This window comes from Pantherophis guttatus, chromosome 3 (genome assembly GCF_059756535.1).
Source record: "Pantherophis guttatus breed Tessera chromosome 3, ASM5975653v1, whole genome shotgun sequence".
Classification (NCBI taxonomy): Eukaryota; Metazoa; Chordata; class Lepidosauria; order Squamata; family Colubridae; genus Pantherophis; species Pantherophis guttatus.
In genome coordinates this window covers 100,556,587-100,580,500 of record NC_142065.1, presented here as the reverse complement: position 1 = coordinate 100,580,500, position 23,914 = coordinate 100,556,587, and the positions used below count along the sequence as shown (strand labels likewise).

Genomic DNA, 23,914 nt, shown 5'->3' with positions numbered 1-23,914 from the left:
ACTGGCATTCTTAGGATCGAATTAAATTATATGCTAAGGCAAGTCCTTTGGTTATCAAAAGAAAGCAAAGCTGGGAATACCTCTTGAATTATTTGCTTGATATTTTTATCCAGTGGATTCCCCTTTGCCTTTGCACACACTTACCAAGTTCTTTGATTGTAGATGTTGCAGAAATTAAATCATATTTAATTTCCTTTGCTTTTGCCTCTAATGTTGCCTGACAGAAGTGACACCATATTGCTTGCTTTTGTTCTTCCTGTGGTAGAATCAAAATATTTGTGGATATTTACTGGACTGCGTCCAGATGTTTGAGTTCTGGAATCAAGGATTCAAATGCAAGTTTGAAATATAATTGTCCATGTGGTACATATGACTTTAATGACCTCTTATCACTCATTTTATGTACTAAAACAAGAAATGTTTACATTGTTTTGTCCTCAGCCAGGAGAGTTGGATCACAGAGTTTTTTTTTGATTTGGACGCAATAACCACACAATATGAAGACTTAAGGTTTATTCCAAGGCAAAATAAGAAATTTGCATAATAACATAATATGAGACAGCATTCAAAGAATATACAGGCATACTGAGGATATAATATAACCCAAGAGAGTAATCAAAGAATATTAACACAAGACAGTGATTTGAAATATTCAAAAATATTGAAGAATATCAGAAGATTAAGGAAGAAATATGTTACATTCCTTCTGCTAGTCAGAGAACCCAAGAGAGATAATGATGGGTGGATCCTTTCAAAGCCACTCTCATTCATGTCTCTGACTAACACACTTCTAGTATTATCACAAACATTCCATATACATTTATCCATTAATCATTAAATAGTCAAGGAGATATCATACTCAGTGCCAAACTGTTTGCTAACCATTTCATTTATTCTCATTAATGCTTGACTTCCACCATATATATAACTCTTACTGCATTCAGTAACCAACTTCCAACTTTGTATTCATGCAAACATTCCAGAATTCAACTTTACTTTGTAAAGCAGCTACTTTACAAATTGCATTAATACTTCAATATTTCTCCGGTTATAATATCTATACCTGCAGTTTCCCTATTTTTCAACATACTTCCAGGTGATTTTCCCATCTATTTTTTTTCTTGGATGCTTTTTATAGCATCCATCTCACTTCCTCTCTTTCCTATATCATTATGATTCCCATTCAAAACTTGAAATTTCCCCTTCTCTCGCTTCTGTGGCTTCCCAAATCTCTACTTAAAAAACAATATTTTATTTACATAAAAATGTTTTTCATTTTTTCTGCTTCTTTTAATCTTAACCCTTTCTTGCTCTGTGTTCTTCAAACTTCCATTTTTCTTCATATACATTATACAATATCTTGTATATTAGTTGTTCAGCAATCATCCGCTTATATGCTTTTAAAAAATCTAGTCTTTTTTCTATTTTTCCTTGTTCCAACATGCATTTTTTTCCATGCTTGCCATTAGCACAATGCCATGGTCTTCTGTATGCACTCTGTTATATAATTATTTTAATTCTGTCGCAAACAATTTCTGAATACTCTTTGCTTCAGTTTGCTTTATATTCTTTTGCATTCTCAGACTTGTAACTGGTCCCTTAGGAATGTTATATATTTTCCCCACCCACCAATTTAATTCATGCATAAACTGACATCTTCACTTCTCTGCATATACTCATCAACTGTGCTCCATATAATTAAATATATTCATTTAGATGTAATACACATTTCCCTAGTTTTACAAAAAACACAGCATATACATTTTCTTTCTTCTCTTTTTGAGCCTCTTCAACTTTTTCATTTCTAGAGTTGGGAAATGGCTCTCCTTCAATCACGTAATATTTTGCACATTGAAACAGAGATACATCAATATATAATGGATTAAAATCAAGCCATTGCCTAACTGATGATATAATGCTTGCTGTCAACCATGAAGCTGACCTGACCTAAGCCATCTTGGAGCTTCACTGTTGCCACACAGGAGCTGAAGGATAGGGAGGGGGGATTTGAAATAGTTGTGACTTTGCAGCCAAAATAAAATATTTTCTCTTGGGAACCAAGGACATTCTGACACTTGGTCAGAGGAAGGAGGAGTGATGTCACCAGGCAACCAGACACAGTGGTTGTGGTAGTTTTCACTTACCTTTGCTACCAGTTCGGAACTGTGAGTGTGAGCGTGCGGTGTTTCTGTGCATCTGCAGAGCATCCGTATAATGACGTCTGCAGAACATCTGTAATGACGTCACATCACTGGAATAAATGTGGAGACCTTTTCAACTGAGACAGAAGTTATACAACATATCAACTTTACAAAGTCTTCTGGTAATTTAATGTTTCAGATCTCACTCAAGCTTCCATGAAGTAGAATGGATTTTATGAATATTTGTATGTCCTAACTAAATTTGCTAATCTTTTAAGGTGTCACAAAACTGTCTTTTTGTTTCTAAACATTATAACCTGGCTAATATTATAGAAACTGGTTTTCCAAGTTTTTCTCTTTTTCCTTTTCCAGCATTTTATTTAACAAACCCCTGATTTTATAAGTGTTATACTACAGAGCACCTAGAGAACAGAGTCATGCTCTAGTCCAGCTCTTATTTGCCAACCTATTTTAAAGATTTAAACTGTAGATATAGATAGAATTTTACTACACTTACAGCTTTTGTCTATGGGGAAAAAGTGCATGCATTTAAAATATAGATTGTTTATGAGCCAAATAGAAGTTCCATTAGTCATGTTTAAAACTAACTGTCTAGCTTAGCTAGGAACAAAAATATCAAAGGGAATCACACCTTTCAGGCATATAAGTGAAATATTTCTTTGGAAATATTTTTTTAAGGAACTGGCCATCTTCCAGGGATTTTAGGAGTTAGAGTATTTTTCTAATATATCTTAGGTTTGCAGAATTAGCTTGCGTAGCAGGATGTGTTCACTTAACATGTGCAAGGAACATCTGGAATCTCACCCATGCATGTTTTTTTAGCCACAGTAGGTCTATTAGTAATATTAGTTTTGGCATTGATTTTGTGTGTGGAGGCAGCATTCACAATTAAAGTATTTTCTTTTCTTTTGGGTACAGTGATGAGGCAATTCCGTTCTCCTTGAAAGATTAGCAGGCAAGTGCATATATTTGGAAAAGGAAGTTCTTAAAAAGCCAGATTGGATGTAACAGTATATTAAATGGATAAAGTACGCTATAAATAATCCGATATAAGATCCCTTCTCCAATAAAGAAGTGTTTTAGTGAGTATCTGTTTTTGGAGTCAAATTCCTTTTCTCTTGCATTAGGATTCTTGAGGATCTTATTTGTCTCTTATCTGTTTGGATTGCCTTTCTGCAAAATTGGTACTTTCTGATTGGTTCTGCTCATCCCAACCACCATAGCTGCCATGACCCTGTCTCAAACTTTCAAATTACCCCAATGCAGATGTTAACACCATGCAGATGTTTAATCATGTAGATGTTCATTCTGCTGGTAATAATATAAAACTGAATGATGGAAAAAGTATGTCTAGAATTGTGGTTGCCTAACCTATAAGGCTTGTGCCTTTTCCTCCATAAAAACTGTGATGGAAATAGACTACAATACTGGCTTATGAAATGTGGAGCTATTTCACTCAATCTTTCCCAATTGACAATGGCTCTGTTTAATTGTACTTTGCTCAGAAGTTGCTTTCATGTGAAATAGAGCAAGTTCATAATGTAGAAGCGTAAAGCTTTGCTATTACCAAGTGAGGAAAGTATCATTAAACCTCTGGATAAAGGAGAATTAGAAGCCATTTAATAACATAGTTGAAAGACCCAGGGCCATAGCTTTCATACACAATACAATGTGATGATATTTCATATTAATAAAAATAGAAGCATTGGCAATCTGGTGCCTGCAGTGTCTTTAGATGGCATCTATCTAAACACACACACACACACACAAAATTTAGTAACGTTTACAAGAAAAACTAGCAAGGTTTTGTTCTGAACTGAGATTTTAATGACAGTATTGAAATCTGGTGAAATTATGAGTTAGAATGTAACAGATTTTGGAGCTATCAAATGACACCTTGGGGGTAAGAGCAATGAATGAATTAAGCCTCTTTTTCATTCAAAAATTGCGTAAGAACATGCACTTATACTCAATCCCTAAAAGCTTTCCATCCTCTGAAATACAACATTGTTTGCACCTCACACTATGTAGAATATTTCATTCGGTAGCATTAAATGTGTAATTTATCATGGTACATGTCAGGAGTAATCTTGAAGTTGATCTGAGCAGAATTTCTTGCCTTTCCTACTCATGTCAAAGTAGGAGTGGAAAATGTCCAGGAATCTAGGACACCTAAATTTCTTTCTTTTAATTTAAGGGAAGAAATTTAGTTGGTCACAGCTGCATCATTTGGGACTTGATAAAGGAACACATAAAGCCCCGGAACTTCAAATGTGCACCAGCTTCTTTGATGTGGTTCCATACTAAGTGCTTAATCTTTTTCACAATGTAATGGCTAGCCTGCATTAAGAAAATGAATGCTATTTTTTCAAGGTTAAGATGATTGAAAAGTATCTTTTACATATGATGTTATATTCTTCTGGAATGCATGGATTCTCTGGTTGAATGAACAATATTAATGTTGTACATTCCAATTCTTCATTTCCCACTGGAAAGGATTTAATCTAATGATATTCCAGATTTCTTACATTAAAACATTCCATCTACAATGTTTTAATGGTTAGAACATTGCAAATAGAAGATTTCATCATAATTTATCTGGGCTATCACTAAAATACATTCTTTCCAGTGAGAATAAGCAAATTGGAAGGCACCACAGTCATAGAGAGTTAGAAACCAAAATCTACATTTAAATGGGTCAAACCTTCATACAGTTTTTAGACTGAAATGGTGGCATGTAACTACTCTCAGTTTCACATGCATTTGCTAGGATAGTCTGCTTCCAAACTTTATTGGGAATAGCTCCTAAATTAGGATTTGGAATTATATCCATTTATTTTGGGATTGTTCAAGTTATTTTGTTATAGTCCTTGCAATGTAGAAATTATAGGAATGGAACCCCAAATATATAGAATTATAGATATATATAGAGAGAGAGCAACAGGAAGGGTTACTTATATATAGTAATTATCCAATTTATTATCTGGATAATAGTTTTATAACCCAGTTCACCTCAGCAAAGCTTTAATTTGTTTCTGTTTGTGTTTATTTAAAAATCAAGTCTTGCTGATTTTACCGGAGCCCCAAATAAATATCAAGATTACAGAAGAGCAATATCTGAGGTTAGTTGTGCAAGAATATAGAATAGAATAGAATTCTTTATTGGCCAAGTGTGATCAGATGCACAAGGAATTTGTCTCGGGTGCATAAGCTCACAATGCACATATAAACAGCAAGGTCATAGGTCGTAACCATAGTTAGAATCATTAATCATAAGTTACAAACAACAAGTGATAAATCATAAGAAATCAATAGGAGAAGATTGTAGGAAAGATGAGAAGATGAGAAAAGATGAGAAATGAGATAGTGCTGTGGGAATTAAGTGTTTGGCAGAGTGATGGCACCGGGGCTGGTGGTGGTAGAACTATCTTTATGTCTGATTGTTTTGACATGTAATGCTTTATAGCAGCGCCCTGAGGAGAGAAGTTGAAATAGATTATGTCCAGGATGTGAGAGACCTGTAGATATTTTCTCAGCCCTCTTTCTGATTCGTGCAATACACAGATCCTCAGTGGAAGTCAGGCTGGTTGTGATTGTTTTTTTCTGCAGTCATAACTCATATATGGGTCTACATCTGAATTTTCTTCTGTATAGGGACTATTTTAGCTAGGTCAAGTAGTGAACTTCAGAACTTTTGCAAGCAATGTAGTTAGCCCTATACTGAGAAAATACATAATTACTGTAATTATTCTGCCAGAGATTTAATGTTGTTGAAAAGAACAAAGTACTATAACATTTGGTCTTGGAGAGCCACATTCCCAAACTCTTCAATATAATCCCAGAGTTTATCTAGAGTCCATTACTGCTCAATTATAATATTTCATGTGACAAGAAGAAAAGTATTAAACATATTGTGGATTAATTTTATGATTCATATACCATATATGGTAACAGCCTTATTCCCAAGTTCTCTCAGAGACCCAGTTTTCAGATTTTGAAACATCAACCCAAAACAACAAGAACAAGAACAACGTGGTAACATATGAAGATAATGTAGCTCTTTGATGGAAAAAACAAGGTGCATTAATGTTTAAGTAGTGGATTGGTTAGAATCAAGGGTGGGCTTCAAAAATTTTAGCAAGGGGTTCTCTGCCCAGTTTCTGGATGGGCATGGCCATGGTGGGTGGCCTAGTTGGCCTTCCTGGGCTCTGGAAGCTTTCTTCAAGCCTCTGGGAGGCCTCCTCAGGCTCCAGAGGCCCTCTGGGGCTGGAAACAGGCCCATTTCCGGCCTTTGCGAACTTCCAGTAGGCCTGTTTTTTGCCCTCCCTGAGCCTCTGTGCATGCCCTGCACTTACCTGCATCCAAAATGGGCTGTGTGGGGACTCCTGGGAGGGGCGAGGTGAGTGGGGCCAGCCAGGAGTGGGATTTGGGGGTTCTCTGAACTGCACAGAATCTTAGCTAGAGGTTCTCCCAAACCTCTGCGACCCCCCAGCAGCCCACCCCTGGTTAGAATGCAGTATTGAAGGCTAACTCTGCCCACTGCCAGGAGTTTGATCCTGACCAGCTCAAAGTTGGTCCAGTCTTCCATCTTTCCGAAGTCAGTAAAATGAGGATCCAGTCTGTTGGGGGCAATATGCTCACTCTGTAAACCACTCAGTGTTGTAAAGCACTGTGGAGCGGTATATAAGTCTAAGTGTTATTGCTATTAAAGTAATTTAAACCAACAAGCAAATTTGAGATCCCCTGAAGTTTGAGTTTGTTGAACCAACTGTTCTTCAATTAACATTCATGATATGATGAATCTAAATCATATAAATCAGAAACTCAGCTATTCATCTTTTACTATGATACTGCCTCTTATTTGTGCCGGGTTGCATTCATAATTTTGCATAAAAAATTAATCAGCAGAATCAACCTGTGATTGGAAAAGGCAATATTAAAAACAGTGGAGGACCATTTTAATTTCTCAAGACACTCAGATTCACTCACTATATTAAACTGAGATGGTTTAAAATGTGGTTTGTTTGTAGCATATAAAACTTAACCCAAACAAACCAGTATCTATCACTGGCCTTAAGTCTATTCTATTTGAAGGGGGGGGGAACCCTACAAACCAGCTTGCAATACAAGATGAATAAATTACAATTCATCAAGAAATTCACCCGAAACTCCTATGTTAGATAGATCAACAACTAAGATGTATGGGATACAAGCTAATGATATTTTTGTGGCAGCTAATTTCTGATTTTTTTCTCTTCTAATTTTACACTCCAATATTATTATATACATATACCTGTAACTCAGCATAAAGTTTTCTGTACCTGATAAAATGAAATGCCTTTCATCTAAAGATAAATTGTTACAAATTTGTTTTAAGGTGCCCCGAGACAGTGGTGCTTTAGCAAGATTATGAGCACAGGCATATTGTGCATATTGTTGTATATTAAAATTGTATTATGAGAATTTTATGATTATCTTTGTTATGCCTAGAGGGCTGCATTCTCAGAAGATATCAGTTAAATAGAACACATTCTAAAATGAATATGGGCTGGATACATAAGCACATTTTAGAGACTCTGAGACTATACTTGTCATAAATACTACCAATAAGGAATGTTTAAAAGAGAAGGCTGGAATTAATTTTGACTCTCTATTGGTGAAGCATTCAGCAGTAATTATCTCCTTGTCCTATAAAAAAATAGCCTGCTGTATTCAATGGAATTCATATTCTGGTTTGCCAAATGGTCAGCTTGCAATTGTAAAACAATCGGAAAGTAATTCCAAAAGGATTGCTAGAAAGACAAAATTATTATTGTATTGTATTGCATTGCATTATACTGTATTACATTACATTACATTGTTATAATAATTTAAAAGCATTCTCTATTAGCATGGATATTGGGGAAGCTGACAAATGATGAAATGAACATCAAACTATCATGATGCTAACTTAGAACACATTTTTCTGCCCTTAGCCACTTATGAAACCTTCAAATTTTATCAATGCTTCTCTCCACCTGGTTAACATTAATCTATACATGTTTACTAATTTCATACAGTTAAGTAGGCTTGGCTTACCAAGGCAAATGTATGGCATTGTAACATAATTGTAGCAGTAGCAATTGGTTAATCCAGAATAGCTGTGTAATTAGTAGAAATGCATTTTATAATCATATATTCTGTCTGAGATATAAATTAGTCAAGAATAGAATAGAATAGAATAGAATAGAATAGAATAGAATAGAATAGAATAGAATAGAATAGAATAGAACGAGAGAAACCATTGATTCATCTGCTATTCAGCGTTGAGTTTCATACCTACTACTTTCAAGTAACTTTCCCCCCAAGGTTATTTCATTTTCTGAGACTCTCCTGTTCCTGTCCCATGGAATCTTAGTGCCCTCTGGAAGAAGATTTTTGATCTTCTTCTAAGAAGACATACTTGGTCCATGAATAGTAACTAGGAGATCTAGTTAACCATGGGATAAAGGAATATGACTGCAAATACATACAGCCTATTATAAGGGCAAATCCCAATGGTCTCTGAAGAAGTTTGCCTGTTGTAATTAATCTCATGGCTCAACTGGAAGAAAATTGAAAAGTCACTGATTATAAAAGGTTTAATCCCTGAATCAGATAGTAAATCATTAACAGGTAGAATCTTTAGCCAGGAAAACCTAATGGTTGCGCTGTGAATGTGCAGTTTCCTTGGATTAAAAATTCTGAGTTTTGTGAATAACAATCTGGTGCTTCATGCTCCTCCTTTGTGGATGCTTGCAAAAGACTTCAAGGATTGTGCCAGGAGACTGTATGAATTTGATGATACATACATAACATAAATGTGCACTTAATGTATCTTAGGGAAGTACCTTAATCATAATTCAACAATCCAAGTCCTTCAAAAGCACTTTGAGAATAGGTTGTTAACAGTTTTCACCATTTCTAATGCCACAGGGCTGAGAACAGGGAAACAAAATATGTTCTCTGTCCAGAGCTCATACAAGTTCTTTGGGGAAGGGAGAGGTAAATCCCATAGTTTCATTCCATACAAAACTGCTTACAATTTACTTGTCCAAATTCTCATTCCATGTATTGTGCAATTTCTATATGTGTGCAAAGCAAATATATCCAAGCAATTCCTATGAGAGGGAATCACAAAGCCATCAGGCCAATTTTGCCTTTGAGATATTCTGAATTCCAGGAGATAGAAAGTGAAATGAGGTATAAATCAATGCACTATGAAGCACTGGATCATCCTCAGGTTCGGTGGACCAGTAGCATTTAAAAGGAGACCAGCTGAACTTTGGTGTCAGCTATATCAGAGCTGAGTCATAAATAATTAGCATTCTTTTTGGAAAACAGTTGACTTGTGAGAATATAGGTCTGGAGCTACTTCTGAACTGATTTATTTATTTATTTATTTATTGGTTCGATTTATATGCTGCCCTTCTCCGGAGACTCAGGGCAGCTTACAATGCATTAAGCAATAGCCTTCACACTTTTGTATATACCTGCTTAGTAGGGCTTTCAGCCCCCCCTAAGTGGTATTCTTTTTTTATACAAAGTCAGCTTATTGCCCCCACAATCCGGGTCCTCATTTTACCTACCTCGAAAAGATGGAAGGCTGAGTCAACCTTGAGCCTGGTGAGATTTGAACTTGCAGTAATTGCAGGCAGCTGGTGTTACTTAACAGCACTTTAGTCTGCTGCGCCACCAAGAGCTTTTCACCCTGGCTTTTAAGAATTATGAAAGCTAAACTACCCAGCTTTCCAATTCTACATATAACGGAAAGTCTTGGGCAATGTTTGTGGAAGAAGGATCAACTATATAATCTGGAATACATTTTGGGTTTACTCATTTTATTTTTTTGACACAGATTTTTTTCCAGCCTTCCTTAAAAACCAGCACAAACCCTGCTTGAAAGTTGGAGCCCATAAATATGAATAATCGTAATATTATGTAGGAAGAAATGTTTATGATATATTTCTGACTTGGAACCACTTGGTACAAAGATGAAATCCTGGTCAGTTGATGCTGTTTAACCATTAATCAGCTTTGAGCAGGCTTCACACATAGAACTGTTTGTAAGAAGAGCTGTAGTGTTATATTTTTTCTATTACTGCAGTAGGAATAAAATGCTATTGTTCAATTGTTCATTTGTAGCACATCTGTAGTAAGTTGTGATGGTTAAATCTGGAAGGCACATCAAGGGAACATAATAATTCTTAGAACTTTATACAAGATGTTGATGCAATTGTGAACAATGAGCCCAGAGCTCTCAGGTTTAATTTATATACAAGCAAAACTATGCTAGTGGCAAATATAGTCACATATAATTTCAGGAAAGTAAACTTTAGAAAAATTATGGGATTAATAGAAAAATAGAAGAACTAAGAACATCATATTAGAATGCTTGGTACAAAACTTACACCAATAGAACTAGATTCAAAACAGTATCACCAAATTAAAGGGGTTCTCAAGATAATGAACAGAAAAATTAGGGGGGGGGAAAGGACAAATACTCAAATATAGAGAACAAAAAGGTAGAAGACATTTCACTAAAATTTCCATTTTTGGAATATCTTACTAATAACATTAAGATCAACAATCAGCCTAAAATTAAATAAAAGCCAGAAAAGATCAATGAATGAAGCTCAGTGTGCATGCCTTCATTTGCATATGTCTTGGATGCAAAAGATATGCAGATATCAGTGCCTGAATGGATATTTTTCAAGGAAATAATCTGAAGAATTGAAGTCAACACTGAGGAGTTCATTGTTAAGTTCTAGAAAAGAGCACTACTTCTCAAACACAGCATTGATGAGCTGGACTAAGTGCTGGAAACACAATCAAAGTCACTAGAAAGAGGAAATGATTCCATTACAATTAAAATTGCAATGCGTGGGCCTTTCTTATTTAGAAAAAAAAAATCAAGCAAGAGTAGACATAATAGGATGTTCTGCAAGGATTACGTGCTATTGCTTTCCTGTCCTGCTTGTGAACTTTCCATTGGCATCTGATTGCTACTGTGGGAAAACCGTGCTGGAGTAGAGAATTCTTCTCACATTCTCATGTTAGTTTATTTAGGGATTAATGTGACTAATTGGTAACATTCCTCAATAACAAGTATCAGATTATTTTAATACTGGAGTAGAGAAAAAGATTATAGCAGCTGTGTGTCCTTTGTGCAGAGGACAGGCAACTACTGGGAGATTGATATTGTCTGTCGGAAAGGATGTTCACTCAAAGGGCTCTTCCAGACAGCCATAGCAAAGTATTATCTATCAAGCTTTGAGCCGGTAGAAAAGTAGGCCAGCATAAACTGCGTTTCTCACATTGCTGCTTTCTTTTCAACAAGAGGAGTAAAGCTGAAGAAGGGTGCTTTTGTGACACACCTACTATATGCCAAGATAATGATAGTTATTGGTTGATTCTCCAGCTTTGTTTCCCCTGCCTCCTGCCATTAGCAATAGCAATAGCACTTAGATGTATATACCACTTCAGAGTGCTTTACAGCCCTCTCTAATTAGAAAGACAACTACTGGTTATTTTCCTTAACATTGGGTGAGGTTGGTGTGGTATAGTGCTTTAACTACCTGCCAGATTAAGAGAATTACAATGTGCAAGTCAGGCCTCTATGCAGTAAATTCCCACCTCTGATTGTGTGATCTGTATCTCAGGCTACTTATGCACCTGGGTTTAGTGTTCTTCTGAAAGAACACTAAATCCGGGTCCAAAAAATATCCTGGCTGATAGATCACAGATAGAGAAAAAGATAGGAGGTGAAATGGGAAGCAATGATAATTAGCAAGTTCCATCTTCTGGTTGTTATTTTGTGGATGACAAATGGGGCATGAGGGTAGCTAGTTGGAGTAGTGAGACTGGCTAGATATTGGGTATGAAGCAGTGGTGAGTTTCAAAAATTTGTACTATCGGTTCTGTGGGCATGGCTTGGTGGGCGTGGCATGGCTTGGTGGGCATGGCTTGGTGGGGGTGGCAGGGGAAGGATACTGTAAAATCTCCATTCCCACCCCACTCCAGGGGAAGGATACTGTAAAATCTCCATTCCTCCCCACTCCAGGGGAAGAATACTGCAAAATCCCCATTTCCTCCCAATCAGCTAAGAGTCAGGAGGCAGAGAATAGATGGGGGCAGGGCCAGTCAGAGGTGGTATTTACCGGTTCTCCTAACTACTCAAAGTTTCCGCTACCGGTTCTCCAGAACTGGTCAGAACCTGCTGTAACCCATCTGTGGTGTGGAGTGCTGTGCAGAAGCATCAGGGTATCAGGACTAGATAGTTACTTCAACTAGGTTGTTTGGTTGTGGGGTAGGAAAAGTGAAATATTGGAATGATAGGTCTTGGAAGTGGGGTGGGGAGAGAGAGAGTTAGGAATAGTAAGGTGGTGATGGGCATGGGGTGGTATGGTGAGAGGCAATGGGCCATTCTTGGGGAAAGTGGCCTTGGTGTTTAGTACTAATGCCATTTTCCAGGCCCTGTGATTTGCCTTTGGCATGGTCATTGAAGCTTCAGTGTCCATGAGTTTCATCTATTGTTATTGAAAGCTAAGTCATTCTGTAGTAAGGCCTCCTGTGGATGAGAAGGCTGACTTGGCCTATATTATTGAGACCTGATTGGACACAGAGGGGCTATTTCCTGTCTCCAAGAAATGTAAAATCAAGTTTTCTTGAAAGGATCTGTTATGGAACATGGTGGGCATTGTCAAAAAATGCTTACATTTGATGCAAGTGAGCAATAAATATGGAAATTAATATAGACGTTGTTTTTTATATAAGTGAGAAATGAAAGTACCTACTACCTTGGCGCTCTCTGAGCTTGATGGTTTTCTTGCAGATGTTTCACTATCAAAGTAGGTAACACCATCAACCCAGCTCAGAAACCACCAAGAACAAAATGTTTTGGTGTATCTCCATTTCTTCAAAGCAAGTTTCAGCTAGGCTGCCATCTATCAAGCAGATCTTTCTTTCTCCCTTGGGCAACACATTTCTACCTTTTCTTCTGAAGTGTTCCAAAACCTTTGATTCTAAGATACCCAGCACTCTTGGTGGAAATGAAGGAGTCACCATGTTTGCTGTGCTGTTTCTGCTCCCTGGAAACTAACAGGAGGGAAAACTTCCAAAACTGATGTAGATCTCAGACTAGTTTGTGGGCATATTAGGGAGTCAAGAGAATTTAGAATCCATCAGAATCATTGTTCCTCTGGCATGACTCCCTCCCAAAACCCGTCCATGTCTCCTTTTCTTGCTGCTTGATTCTTGGCATGGGCAGCCTCAAAAGAGGGTTTCTGACATCAGATTTCCCCATTTGAGGACAGAAGATCTTGTAACCCTGGAGGAAAAAAATAGGAACAATCCCATAGTCTCTTGGAAATAAATCATCTCATGAACCGCAAGACTGCAGTTCAGCATTTTTTATTTTTTTTCCAATGGACCCACATCATACTGCCTCTATTAAATGTGAATAAATGTATTTATTGTTGATTGACCTAAATAGTTAGATCTTTTTGTCTGCATGTTGAATGTGTAGGATATTTCAGTGGAAAATTTCTACTTTGAAATATCATATGCTGTGGATGGACTCAGTTTGTGATGAATCCATTCATCAAATGGAGATTTAAATGCAATTTTATGCTTCATATCTTGGTCATACAGCATTAAAAATTTCATCAAAATTGAGGAACATTATGAGCAAGATATGATCTGCTGCCTTAGCTTCTCCCATTTGGGAGATTAGCTAGATAAATTGGAATCAGCTGCCTAGCTTGTTATCTGAATCTGGAATCCTACTTTACTGCTCTCCAGCAACTGGGGATTTGTACAATAAGATTTGTAAGTCCTACAGAGTTGTTGGGAGTCAGAAAGCATGCAAATTCAATGAATTATTAATCGGCAGTTTGATATTTTCTTTCCCACTTTCTACTTTTGTCCTCCATATGAATTTGATATGAAGAATTGGTATCATAATTCTCTAGAGTTTGCTGTAGCTTTCCTTTTTTATTGTTCAATTGACTCAATATTCCCTTACATCCATGATGGCGAACCTAGGGCACACATGCCAGAGGTGGCACATAACGCCCTCTCTGATGGCATGCGAGCCGTCACCCCAGTTCAGCTCCACCACGCATGTGCAAATGCCTCCCGCCAGCCAGCTGGTCTTCAGGTCTCTGCCGCGCATGCGTGGGGTGCATGTGAGGGGTCGTGCACGCATGTGGGGGGCATGGCGCATGCGCAGGGAGGTGGATGCATGTGCAGAGGCACACGCGCATTGCATTTTGGGGTGTTTGGGCGCATGCATGTACGCTTTGGGCACTTGGTCCAGAAAAGGTTAGCCATCACAGTCTTACATTAATGGGTACTAAAGAGTTCCGTTCCACTATTATTTTCTTAGAGTCCATCCACTTAATTTGGATATTATCTGATGCCTTGCTTTGTAATTGTCATAAGAAAGCATTATTTGTGAACATTTGCCTCATCAGCATTTGTGAATTGAACACGTATATACTATACACCAATAGATTTTTTTAAAAAAAGAGCAGAATAATTGCTTTAAACTCTTTGTCCAGATGAGGTACATTGTCTTCAAAATGTATTGAAATCCTTGATGTCTACTAACATCAAGATTTATTTATTGAGACCATTTCCTGTTTATTTATCAGAGAGAAGAGTTGATTTGCAGTTTATTTTTGAAGTAGGAAGTAGAAATATTCTTATGGCCTGTCAAATCTCTCAGCAGACAGTTTTATGTAGAAATGTAGTAGTGTTTGGTCAGTTGCTTAGGGATCAGTCTAAACAACATCTTGGTTGTGTTAAGTTCAAGTTTTGTGGTTTTCCAGTTTATAGCGACTAGGTCATATTCAGTAATATAATAGTTAGAAAAAACTATTGAATGTATTGAATATATAATGTATAATGCCAATAGCATTTAAAAAGTTTTAAAATTCTCATAATCAATTGGGATAGTTTGATATTTATTTATTTTGCTTAGCAAGCAAATCACAGAGTTGGTTGATAAATTGGTATGAAGCTTTTGACTTTAAACTACAGTAGGGCTGATTTGTTATTACTGTTGTTTTAAATTCTTTTCTATTGTTCCTGATAGAATTTAAATGTATTCTTTTGAATTGTGCAGGCAGTAGTAAAATCAGGCATCCTGTAGGCAGTATACAGAATGGTACAGAATGAAAGTTTTGAGCTAGGGATGTATAGTGCTTTCAGGTCCAACAACCAACACTAGGTGGCTCAGTGGCTAAGACGCTGAGTTTGTCGATCAGAAAGGTCCGCAGTTCGGAGGTTTGAATCCCTAGTATAGGTCTCCTGCGTGAGCAGGGGGTTGGACTAGATGACCCTTCCAAGTCTTACTGTTACTAACCCCAGTGCTTATAGTCAGCAAGCCTTGTGTACCTATTTTTTTCTCCTTCGCACATTTTTTTTGAGTTAAGACAAAAATGTATGAAAAGATGGGGGAAAACAAGTATTATGTTTGAATTTCTCTTCTTCTTTGAGCCAAGGAGGAAGCACAATAAAACTTTAATCTGGGGTAAGTGACTTTAGCCTAAATATACATTGATATGTTGACCAACATTATTTTGAATTCTCCATACGAATTATTAGGTCAATCAATCAATCAATCAGTCTGCACTGTCAGTTTTTTAAAAAGTGTTTCACATTAAAAAGCAAGCCTATTCTAGATCTAGCTTCTTGCTTAGCTCAATAGCACTGTTATGGTACTGTCCCAGGGACAATATTAATGCAGACATGAAAAGGGCTATATTCTATGTTTTAGTACAAGCTACTCTTTGGTTTTTCACTGGCATTTTAAAAAATGTGTATGACAGTAAGCATAAGGAGATTAAACAGAGCAGGTCAAAGCAATGTTCTATTGCAAAAGCAGTATTTCCATCTCTCTCATTCTTTCTCTTTCATTGCTCCCCTCCCCCGCCATCCTTTGTAGGAATTTCGTGGTTGAATTATCTGATTCAAATATCTAGGTCCAAGAATGAGTGGTGTGTTGGGGGTTGGTCAGTTTCCCAGGACTCAGCCCCAGGATCAACCATATTATGATGAACAAGAAATAAGGCTAAATTGTATGTCATTCTTATGTTTATGAAAATCTATTTCTATAGCTATTTACACTATTTCTATAGCTTAATTGTCAAAAACTGGTGAGATTTCCTGGAGCCAAACAAAACAGCAGTGTTGTAACAGAAGAACATATTCTGTACAGTGAGTTTCTGGCCCAGGGGCTTCTTTTTAACAAAAATGTGTTGCTTTAGTAATTAAACTAGGATTTGTAATTCATGAGACAAACTTTATTCTTCATTACCAAACCTGCTCCCTTAAGAGCTATCAGTCCTTGTTTGTATGCAATAAGAAGAGAAAACATGAAGAGAAAGAACAATCAACCTAATTGTGAGGGACATCAACTCCAAGAACAGAAGATCTGGTGCCAATAAAAAAAAAAAAAATTAAACATGGATATATTTCAAAGACAGAAATCCCCCATTTTGTCTGAGATACATATTTAAGTTGTTGTCTAAGGTATTAATAGGTTAGCTTGCTATTTGGGGTAAAAGCCCTCACAAAATGGAAACGGAACAAAAAAGTGTATCTGCAAGGGGCTCAGAATGCTTGGGCCAGGCTAAAATTTTATGTGAAGAGTGAACAGAGAATTCCCATCTCAAGATGGCCCAAAGTCTGTTGATTTGAAAGGGTGAGAGAAAAGAGCTTATTATTTAAACTCTGGTGCTGATGTGCAGATGTGGAAATTTATGATCTGCAGCAGGAAGATCTTCTGTATAAATATCAGTCATTTCTTGTCTGCAGTAAAAGACCTCTGAGTTTGTAAAACTTTTGTTAGGGTTGGGTTTTTTGTTTTTGTTTATTTTGTTACCCTCATACTTCCCAAAACTTATTTAAACATTTATTGGCATTAGAACATAAAAATGTAGGTAAAGCTGCATTATTATTTGTATCACCCAGTCTTCTGGCTGATTTTATTTAATAATTCAAAGTAGATATTGCAATCATGGGGGGACACCATAGATTCTTAGGTTATGCTTAAATTATGTTGTTACACAATGGTACAGAAATCCTGTATCCTTACACTGTACTCTAACACAATCTTGTAGTTCTCCAGATGTTGTTGTTGAACTTCATTTTTCATTATTCTTCTTTCCTGACCATAATGACTAAGGCTAATGGTGTTTCACAGTATCTAGAGGGCTTTCAAAAACAACAAAATGCACATACAGTACTTCTTTTGAAATAATTAGGTTCCTTTTGTCTAAATTCAATTACTATCAATATTTGTTTGTCTGAGTTAGCAGATGTCCTACTGATCCTTATTTAGCTTCACACTTTTTCAGAACACTTGACTTGATGAGATCTTTGCCCATTATTTATTAGATAATCATGATTTGATAGCTGATGTTACTTATAAATAAAAGAAATGATATTTAGGGAATGGTATTTTGCTTTTTGAGAATTTGGCATTGTAAAATAAAAGAATGTGAAAAAAACACAGTTGTACTCTTTGTACATATTTTCTCACAGTTGGGGAATTGTTCTTGTAGAATTGCCCAATCAAGACCAAATTTCATGAAGAAGCAATCTGACATTATAGCATTTATGTGATTCAGAAGGGAAAATTCTATATTTTATCCCAATTCAGTATTGTATATAAAATTATTTACTTCTCAGTTTACTTTTTCTTACTTATAGGCACATGCGCCTAAGCAAGAATTAACAAACAGTAAAGTAGATAAATTTTACAGAGAATAGATATCGTAGGATTAGTTCACTAAATCAGCTCAATGGGTTTTATAATTCGGAGACTATAACTTTTTATCTTATATATACATATAATATATAAAGTTTTGCACTGGTCACTTACCATAATAAAGAGTATGCATAGTGTGTGTGTGTGTGTGTGTGTGTGTGTGTGTGTGTGTGATTTTGCAGCTGTTAAGCCTCTTTGAACTTTCCCTTGAATTCCTTGTTTTCCTTTCAGAAATAGGTCCTGTAACCATTACCACAGATCCTAAGAAATTTCAATATGAGCTCAGAGAACTATATGTTCAGGTGAGTGGACTACTTCTTTAATTTCACAGAGGGAGTGAAATATCAGACTGTCCTCTATCAGCCTGCAGGGGAGGATAATTGTATAAGCTTCATTGTATTAGAAGAAGAACTCATGCACGTATCAAGCTAAACATAAGGGAAATTTAATTCCTTAATTGTAAAGCTGCTTGCAGTAACATTCTCCATTTTATTATTTTTCTCTAGCATAGCATAGGAAGTTACCTAATTATCTGGGTTAATTTATATATTGTGGCTGGTTGGAAAGATCCATGCGCCTCAATTTTGGGAGTAGATTCTGAAACAAAACATCCATTGAGCTAGATAGATCTGCAGAATGAAGGTAAAGATAACCTCACTTAACTGGATCTACCTGGATGCTGACTGCGGGTGATGGGGATTGAAGTCTAACATGTCTAAAGTACGATACATGATGTTAGGGAAGACTTGAGTTGAGAGGAGTTGGTTTAAATCTCATGTCATACAATCCAAAGAGATTGTATGAGTTATAACCATTACTGAAACTATGAATGCTCTGAACGCTTAAAGAATCATGTTTGCAGTTAGAATAAATAGCATTGTGCAAGGTGATATTGGATGGGGAGAAGGAGACTCTTCTTCCTTCTACTATGCACAGAATAAATCAATTAATGGATGGGTTATTTATGTGGTGGAAGGCGAAGCTGGACTTAATCAAATTTCCTCCGCACAAAGTAATGGGTAGGAAACAAGTCTTAGGTACCTATTAGTCTCTACATGGCTTTCATTAACTTGAAAGCCAAGTTAAAGAGAGGCAAAAGAAAAAAATGTTTATTGCCCTCCACCAGCTGATCTCTGAAGTAGCCTTCCCCAACCTTTAGAATTCTAGTGGGTTTTATAATCCCTGCGACATAGAAGTTAGGAAAGGGCATTCTAAACAAGGGGTCTCCAAACTTGGCAATTTTAAAACTTGTGGACTTCAACTCCCAGAATTCCTCAGTCTGCCATCTGGCTGGGGAATTCTGGGAATTGAAATCCAGAAATCTTAGTTTCCAAGTTTGGAGAACTCTATTATAAAGCATGCTTCACTGCTTTCTGCCCTCAACCTCTTTGATTGTTTTAATACGAGTTGCTACAACGAAGGACTGAGATGTGGGGCCGCATCCAAAGCAGTAGTGGGTTTCAAATCCTGGGGCTACTGGTTCACTATCATTAGTGTGTGGGTATGCTTACTTGCTTTACGAGCGCACAGCGCTTCTGCGCATGTGCAGAGCATTTTTGATGACGTCTGGGTGGGTGGGTGGAGCCTCTCGCCACCACTACTTCTCCCGAAATGGGGCGAACCGTGGAAACCCACCACTGATCCAAAGGCTGAAGGTTCCACAGATAATGCAAATAATTTTGCTTCTTCTTTCTTTGGAATCTTCTGGATTGTACCAATTGATCCATCACTTAAAATATCATAATTTGTAAAATGAAAGATTAAACATAGGAAATTGTTTGCTAAAATAGTTGTTCATGTGGTTCTGGAAGGACATCTTACGTGCCCAAGATACATGCACACTGCGGTATGGGAAGGAGAACAAAAGCAAAATGTGACTTAATAAAAGAAAAAGGCATCATTATAACTTCACAGCAATGAGACATATTTATGCTGCAGGGAAGGGAAAATGTATGTTTTTCATTAGTTAGGAGAGCAAAGAATTAGTGTCATAATTTAATATCAAATGAATAATGTACTGAAGTAGTGGAACATTTTTTTTTCCAAAGGAGGTTTTCAAATAATGTTCACTGTAGGAGTTGTGGTGATCAAATACAACAGCCCAATTGAGTGGGGTTATTTCAGGATATGTCCTATATATTCCTGGCAAAAATAAAGATAAAAGAAACAGAAACAATATAATTGCTGTGGTTGAAAATTGTTAAACACAAGGAAGCTAGTTTAAAGTATATTCCCAATGGGCATATTAATAATCCTATCCTTCTCCAGTCTGGCACCTTTGGGTTGTATCTTAGGAGCATTGAATATATTGATTGAATTTGCAAATGTAGAACCAAGACCAGAAAACTCTGGTATCTCAACACTCCAACTCTGAGTTAAATCAATTTTATACAATCACAATCTGGTCCTTTCTTGATGTATTGGAGTTCCTCTCCCATAATCAAAATTCAAGATGAATTTTGAATTTTGAGGAAGTAAGGCAGAGAACCTGCATTGAAGCTATTATTGTACTGAGATACGCTATACTGGGTAAGCCAAAGATATAGTATCCATTTTTGTGCATTCTGACATCCTAATATGAAGATTCTGCATTTTGGAACACTGAACAAGAAAGGGAAAAGTTAAACAAAATCAGTCAAGGTAAATGATTGTCTTAAATTTCTGGAATGCACTTCTAAATTCAATTCCTTTGCTGTGGACTAAGAAATCACCCCATTAAGAAAGTAAGTGGCACCATTGGAATTACAAATCAAATAAACTAAACTAACTAACTAACTTTTTTGGAGTTAGATGAAAAAAATTATTATTCTAACCATAGCTCCTGAAAGCACATGATGAGACTATATATATGGTACTATAGGCAATTTTTTTTGCCATTCACCTATAGGAACATTATATGGAAGATTCATTTAAGAATCACAGCTAGTTGTCATTGCCAAACCTATTTTAAAGTTATTTTGCGGGAATCCTGCATTCCTGCCTCTTCTCTTTGTAACATTTTCTGTCTGTCCTGTTCATAAACCCATCATGGGATTGAATATGTGAGTCATGTATTTAACTGGTGTATTGCATTTATAAAAAAGCAAGCTTCTAGACTAGAGAATCTCACTAGATCAGAATGGAGCAACAAGTGACTTGTTAATTAATCCTTGCTTACATCTAGTGCAGTAAGATTAAGGAGGTTGGCTAAATTCCTGAACAAGAATTTCCACAAATTTAATAACACAATAACAGAATTGGAAGGGACCTAGGAGATCGTCTAGTCCAATCCCACCCCACCAAAGCAAGAACATTTATATCATTCCAGACAAATGGTCGTCCAATCTCTTTTTAAAAACTTCCAGTGTTGGAGTATCAACAATTTCTGGAAGCAAGTTGTTCCACTGATTAATTGTTCTAACAGTCAGGAACTTTCTCCTTAGTTCTAGGTTGGATTTCTCCTTGATGAGTTTGCATTGCTGCTTCTTATGCCTTCAGATGCTTTAGAGAATAGGTTGACACCCCCTTCTTCTTTCTGGCTGTTTCAAAGATATTGGAACACTGCTATCATATCACTCCTAGTCCTTCTTTTCATTAAACTAGACATCCCCAATTCCTGGAATTGTGCTTCATAGGTTTTAGCTTCCAGTCTCCTAATCATCTTTGTTACTCTTCTCTGCACTCTTTCTAGAGTCTCAACAGCTTTTTTATATTGTGCCAACCAAAACTGGATGCAATATTCCAAGTGTGATCTTATCAAGACATTATAATCAGTGAGTTTTCCAGGAAAAATTGGTCCTTTTTCATTTTCTCTGTGAACAGTGTGTCTGAAGACAAAAAGAAGAGCTACAGTAAACTCCTTATCCTTCAAATGAAGTCAAATAATTTAGGACATGGAAAGAAATCTTACTTGTAATAGTAACTTCTAATGGATTTCTAATAGTAATGAGTATCTAAACCAGACCTGGGCATTTTATGGCTCCTGGGCCGCATACAGCTCTTTGCTTGTCACTATTTGGCCTGCATGGATTGCTTTTATTTTGAATGTGACTATTTTTTCCCCCAATGTATGTGTATGTGTGTGTGTATGTGTGTGTATACCTACACATCTTCACACTTCTATTGGTTTGGCTCTCCACAACAATCCCAGTTTGTCATGTGGCCTATTGGGAAAATGAATTGCTCACCCTTGGTCTAGGAAGAATAGTTGTAGAGTTTTAATTTTGCATTTGCTCAACTCACTTTGGTTTCCCTCAAGCTAACATTTTTCTGGGTTTTTGTGATATTGGATGAGCCTACCTATTGGTCCCCTTTTCACATTTCCTCTTCTGAATCCCAGTTTTCTTTAAGCTTAATCTTTATCTGTGGTTTTTCCTTGTTGTGATATTTCTTTATATATATTTAAATGCTGTTTGAAAAAGGTACTTTTTCATGCCTATGTTAGGTTTTGTTTTATTTATTTAATTAATGTAGAGGCTGCTAGTCTCCAAATTATTTTGGGAACCTTACATTAAAAAGAAATGGAACAATAAAAAATATTAGGAAATGGACAATAGACATCCAGAGAGGCAAATCGAAAAAAAAAAGCAGGCTACAGTGGCTGAGGCAACTGTATTACTCTGCTCCAAGGCCTGGGAGTAAAGCCTAATTTTCAAACACTTTTGGAAATTTAGGTTGCCAGCTGTACCTGAGGATTGTAATCTGGTAGCATGCCTTAGAAGGCCTCAACACCTCCAGAATGACAAATGAATTCAAGTTGAAGATGTCCTTGAGTTACCCAGGTAATGAAAGGAGAAGATATTTTTCTTCTTTTGGCCTTATTTCTGTAAAGATGTTTAAGGGCAGAAATAAAAAATGGTGGCAGCAAATCTCAGTTGTAAACAATGACTGTGCATCAACCCAGATTATCCAGGCTGAGTTTGGGAGATCTAAAGGTAAAGCAATCTTTTATACTTTGCTGTTGGCCTTGTTGGATGTGACTAATTGGAACTGAAGACAGAACATCTGGTAAATATCAGATTGAATATTTAGCTTGCCAAATTTTAACTTAGAAGATTTCTTTTTGAATTGTGTGTTTAAGCGGTGTACATGAAAAATCGACTGGTATTGTTAATCATTTTGTTTCTAAAATGGGAATCACAGGACAAACCAAAAAAAAGGCTTACAAAGATGAGGCTTTTTAGGAATAAAATATAACATAAACAACATTGATAGTCAAGATAATATGGTAATTTATCAAAGCAATGTTTTCTTATAGCAGCAGGAAAAAATAATAGGGCTTATATTAATTTTTCCCCAAAGACAGAAAACCATTGCCAGTTCACATGAATCAAAAAAACATTTCCTTTTAAAACATTCTTCCACCATGTTCATTCTAGCTGCTAGTTGTTTTTTTGGGGCTTGTCTTGTCTTTCTATTGGAAAATCAGAAGTCATATTTTGAAGTATTGGTGCTTCCAAACAGAGTAATGAATCAAGTTGTCATATATTAAATTTCGCTAATGAGCAGTTTTTATTGATTTCTTAGTTGTGCTTCCTTCAGTTGATCTTCCAGATAGGCTAGTTTTGAAAGCAATTAAAACTAGAAAATAGAGTGTAGTAGTAACTTGCAAAAATACTGTTACATCGACAGCTTTAGAACTATCTAAAAATCTTGTTGTGTAAACTATAGTAAAATATGAAATGTATTAATAAATAAATAGGAACTTGATAATCATATTTTTATACCATATCCTTGGTAGCAGTAACTCAATTCTGAAGGTGGGTGGGGGGGGATATTTCGAACTAGACTACAATATCTTAAAAAGTGTATGTGCAACATCTATGTTCAAATGTTGGATAACTGAGGAATTAACAACGTATAGGTTTAAACACAAGTATGAATATCATTTTATCAGGATTGCAAACATTAGAAAGTAGATCCAGATTTGTTTCCATAATTATAATTATGGAGCCTTCTTCCCCCTTTGTTAGAAAAC

General features: G+C 36.4%; 1 protein-coding gene across 3 annotated transcripts in view; it reads left to right on the top strand.

Annotated features, from left to right (window-relative positions):
• The window catches only part of HMCN1 (hemicentin 1), a 226,242-nt gene that overhangs the window by 9,963 nt on the left and 192,365 nt on the right, over positions 1 to 23,914 (top strand). For all 3 annotated transcript variants that reach the window (XM_034409613.2, XM_034409614.2, XM_034409612.2), the window contains exon 2: positions 18,190 to 18,260. In XM_034409613.2, the coding sequence (XP_034265504.2) occupies positions 18,190 to 18,260 (71 nt within the window). The remainder of the gene's footprint in view (positions 1 to 18,189; positions 18,261 to 23,914) is intronic.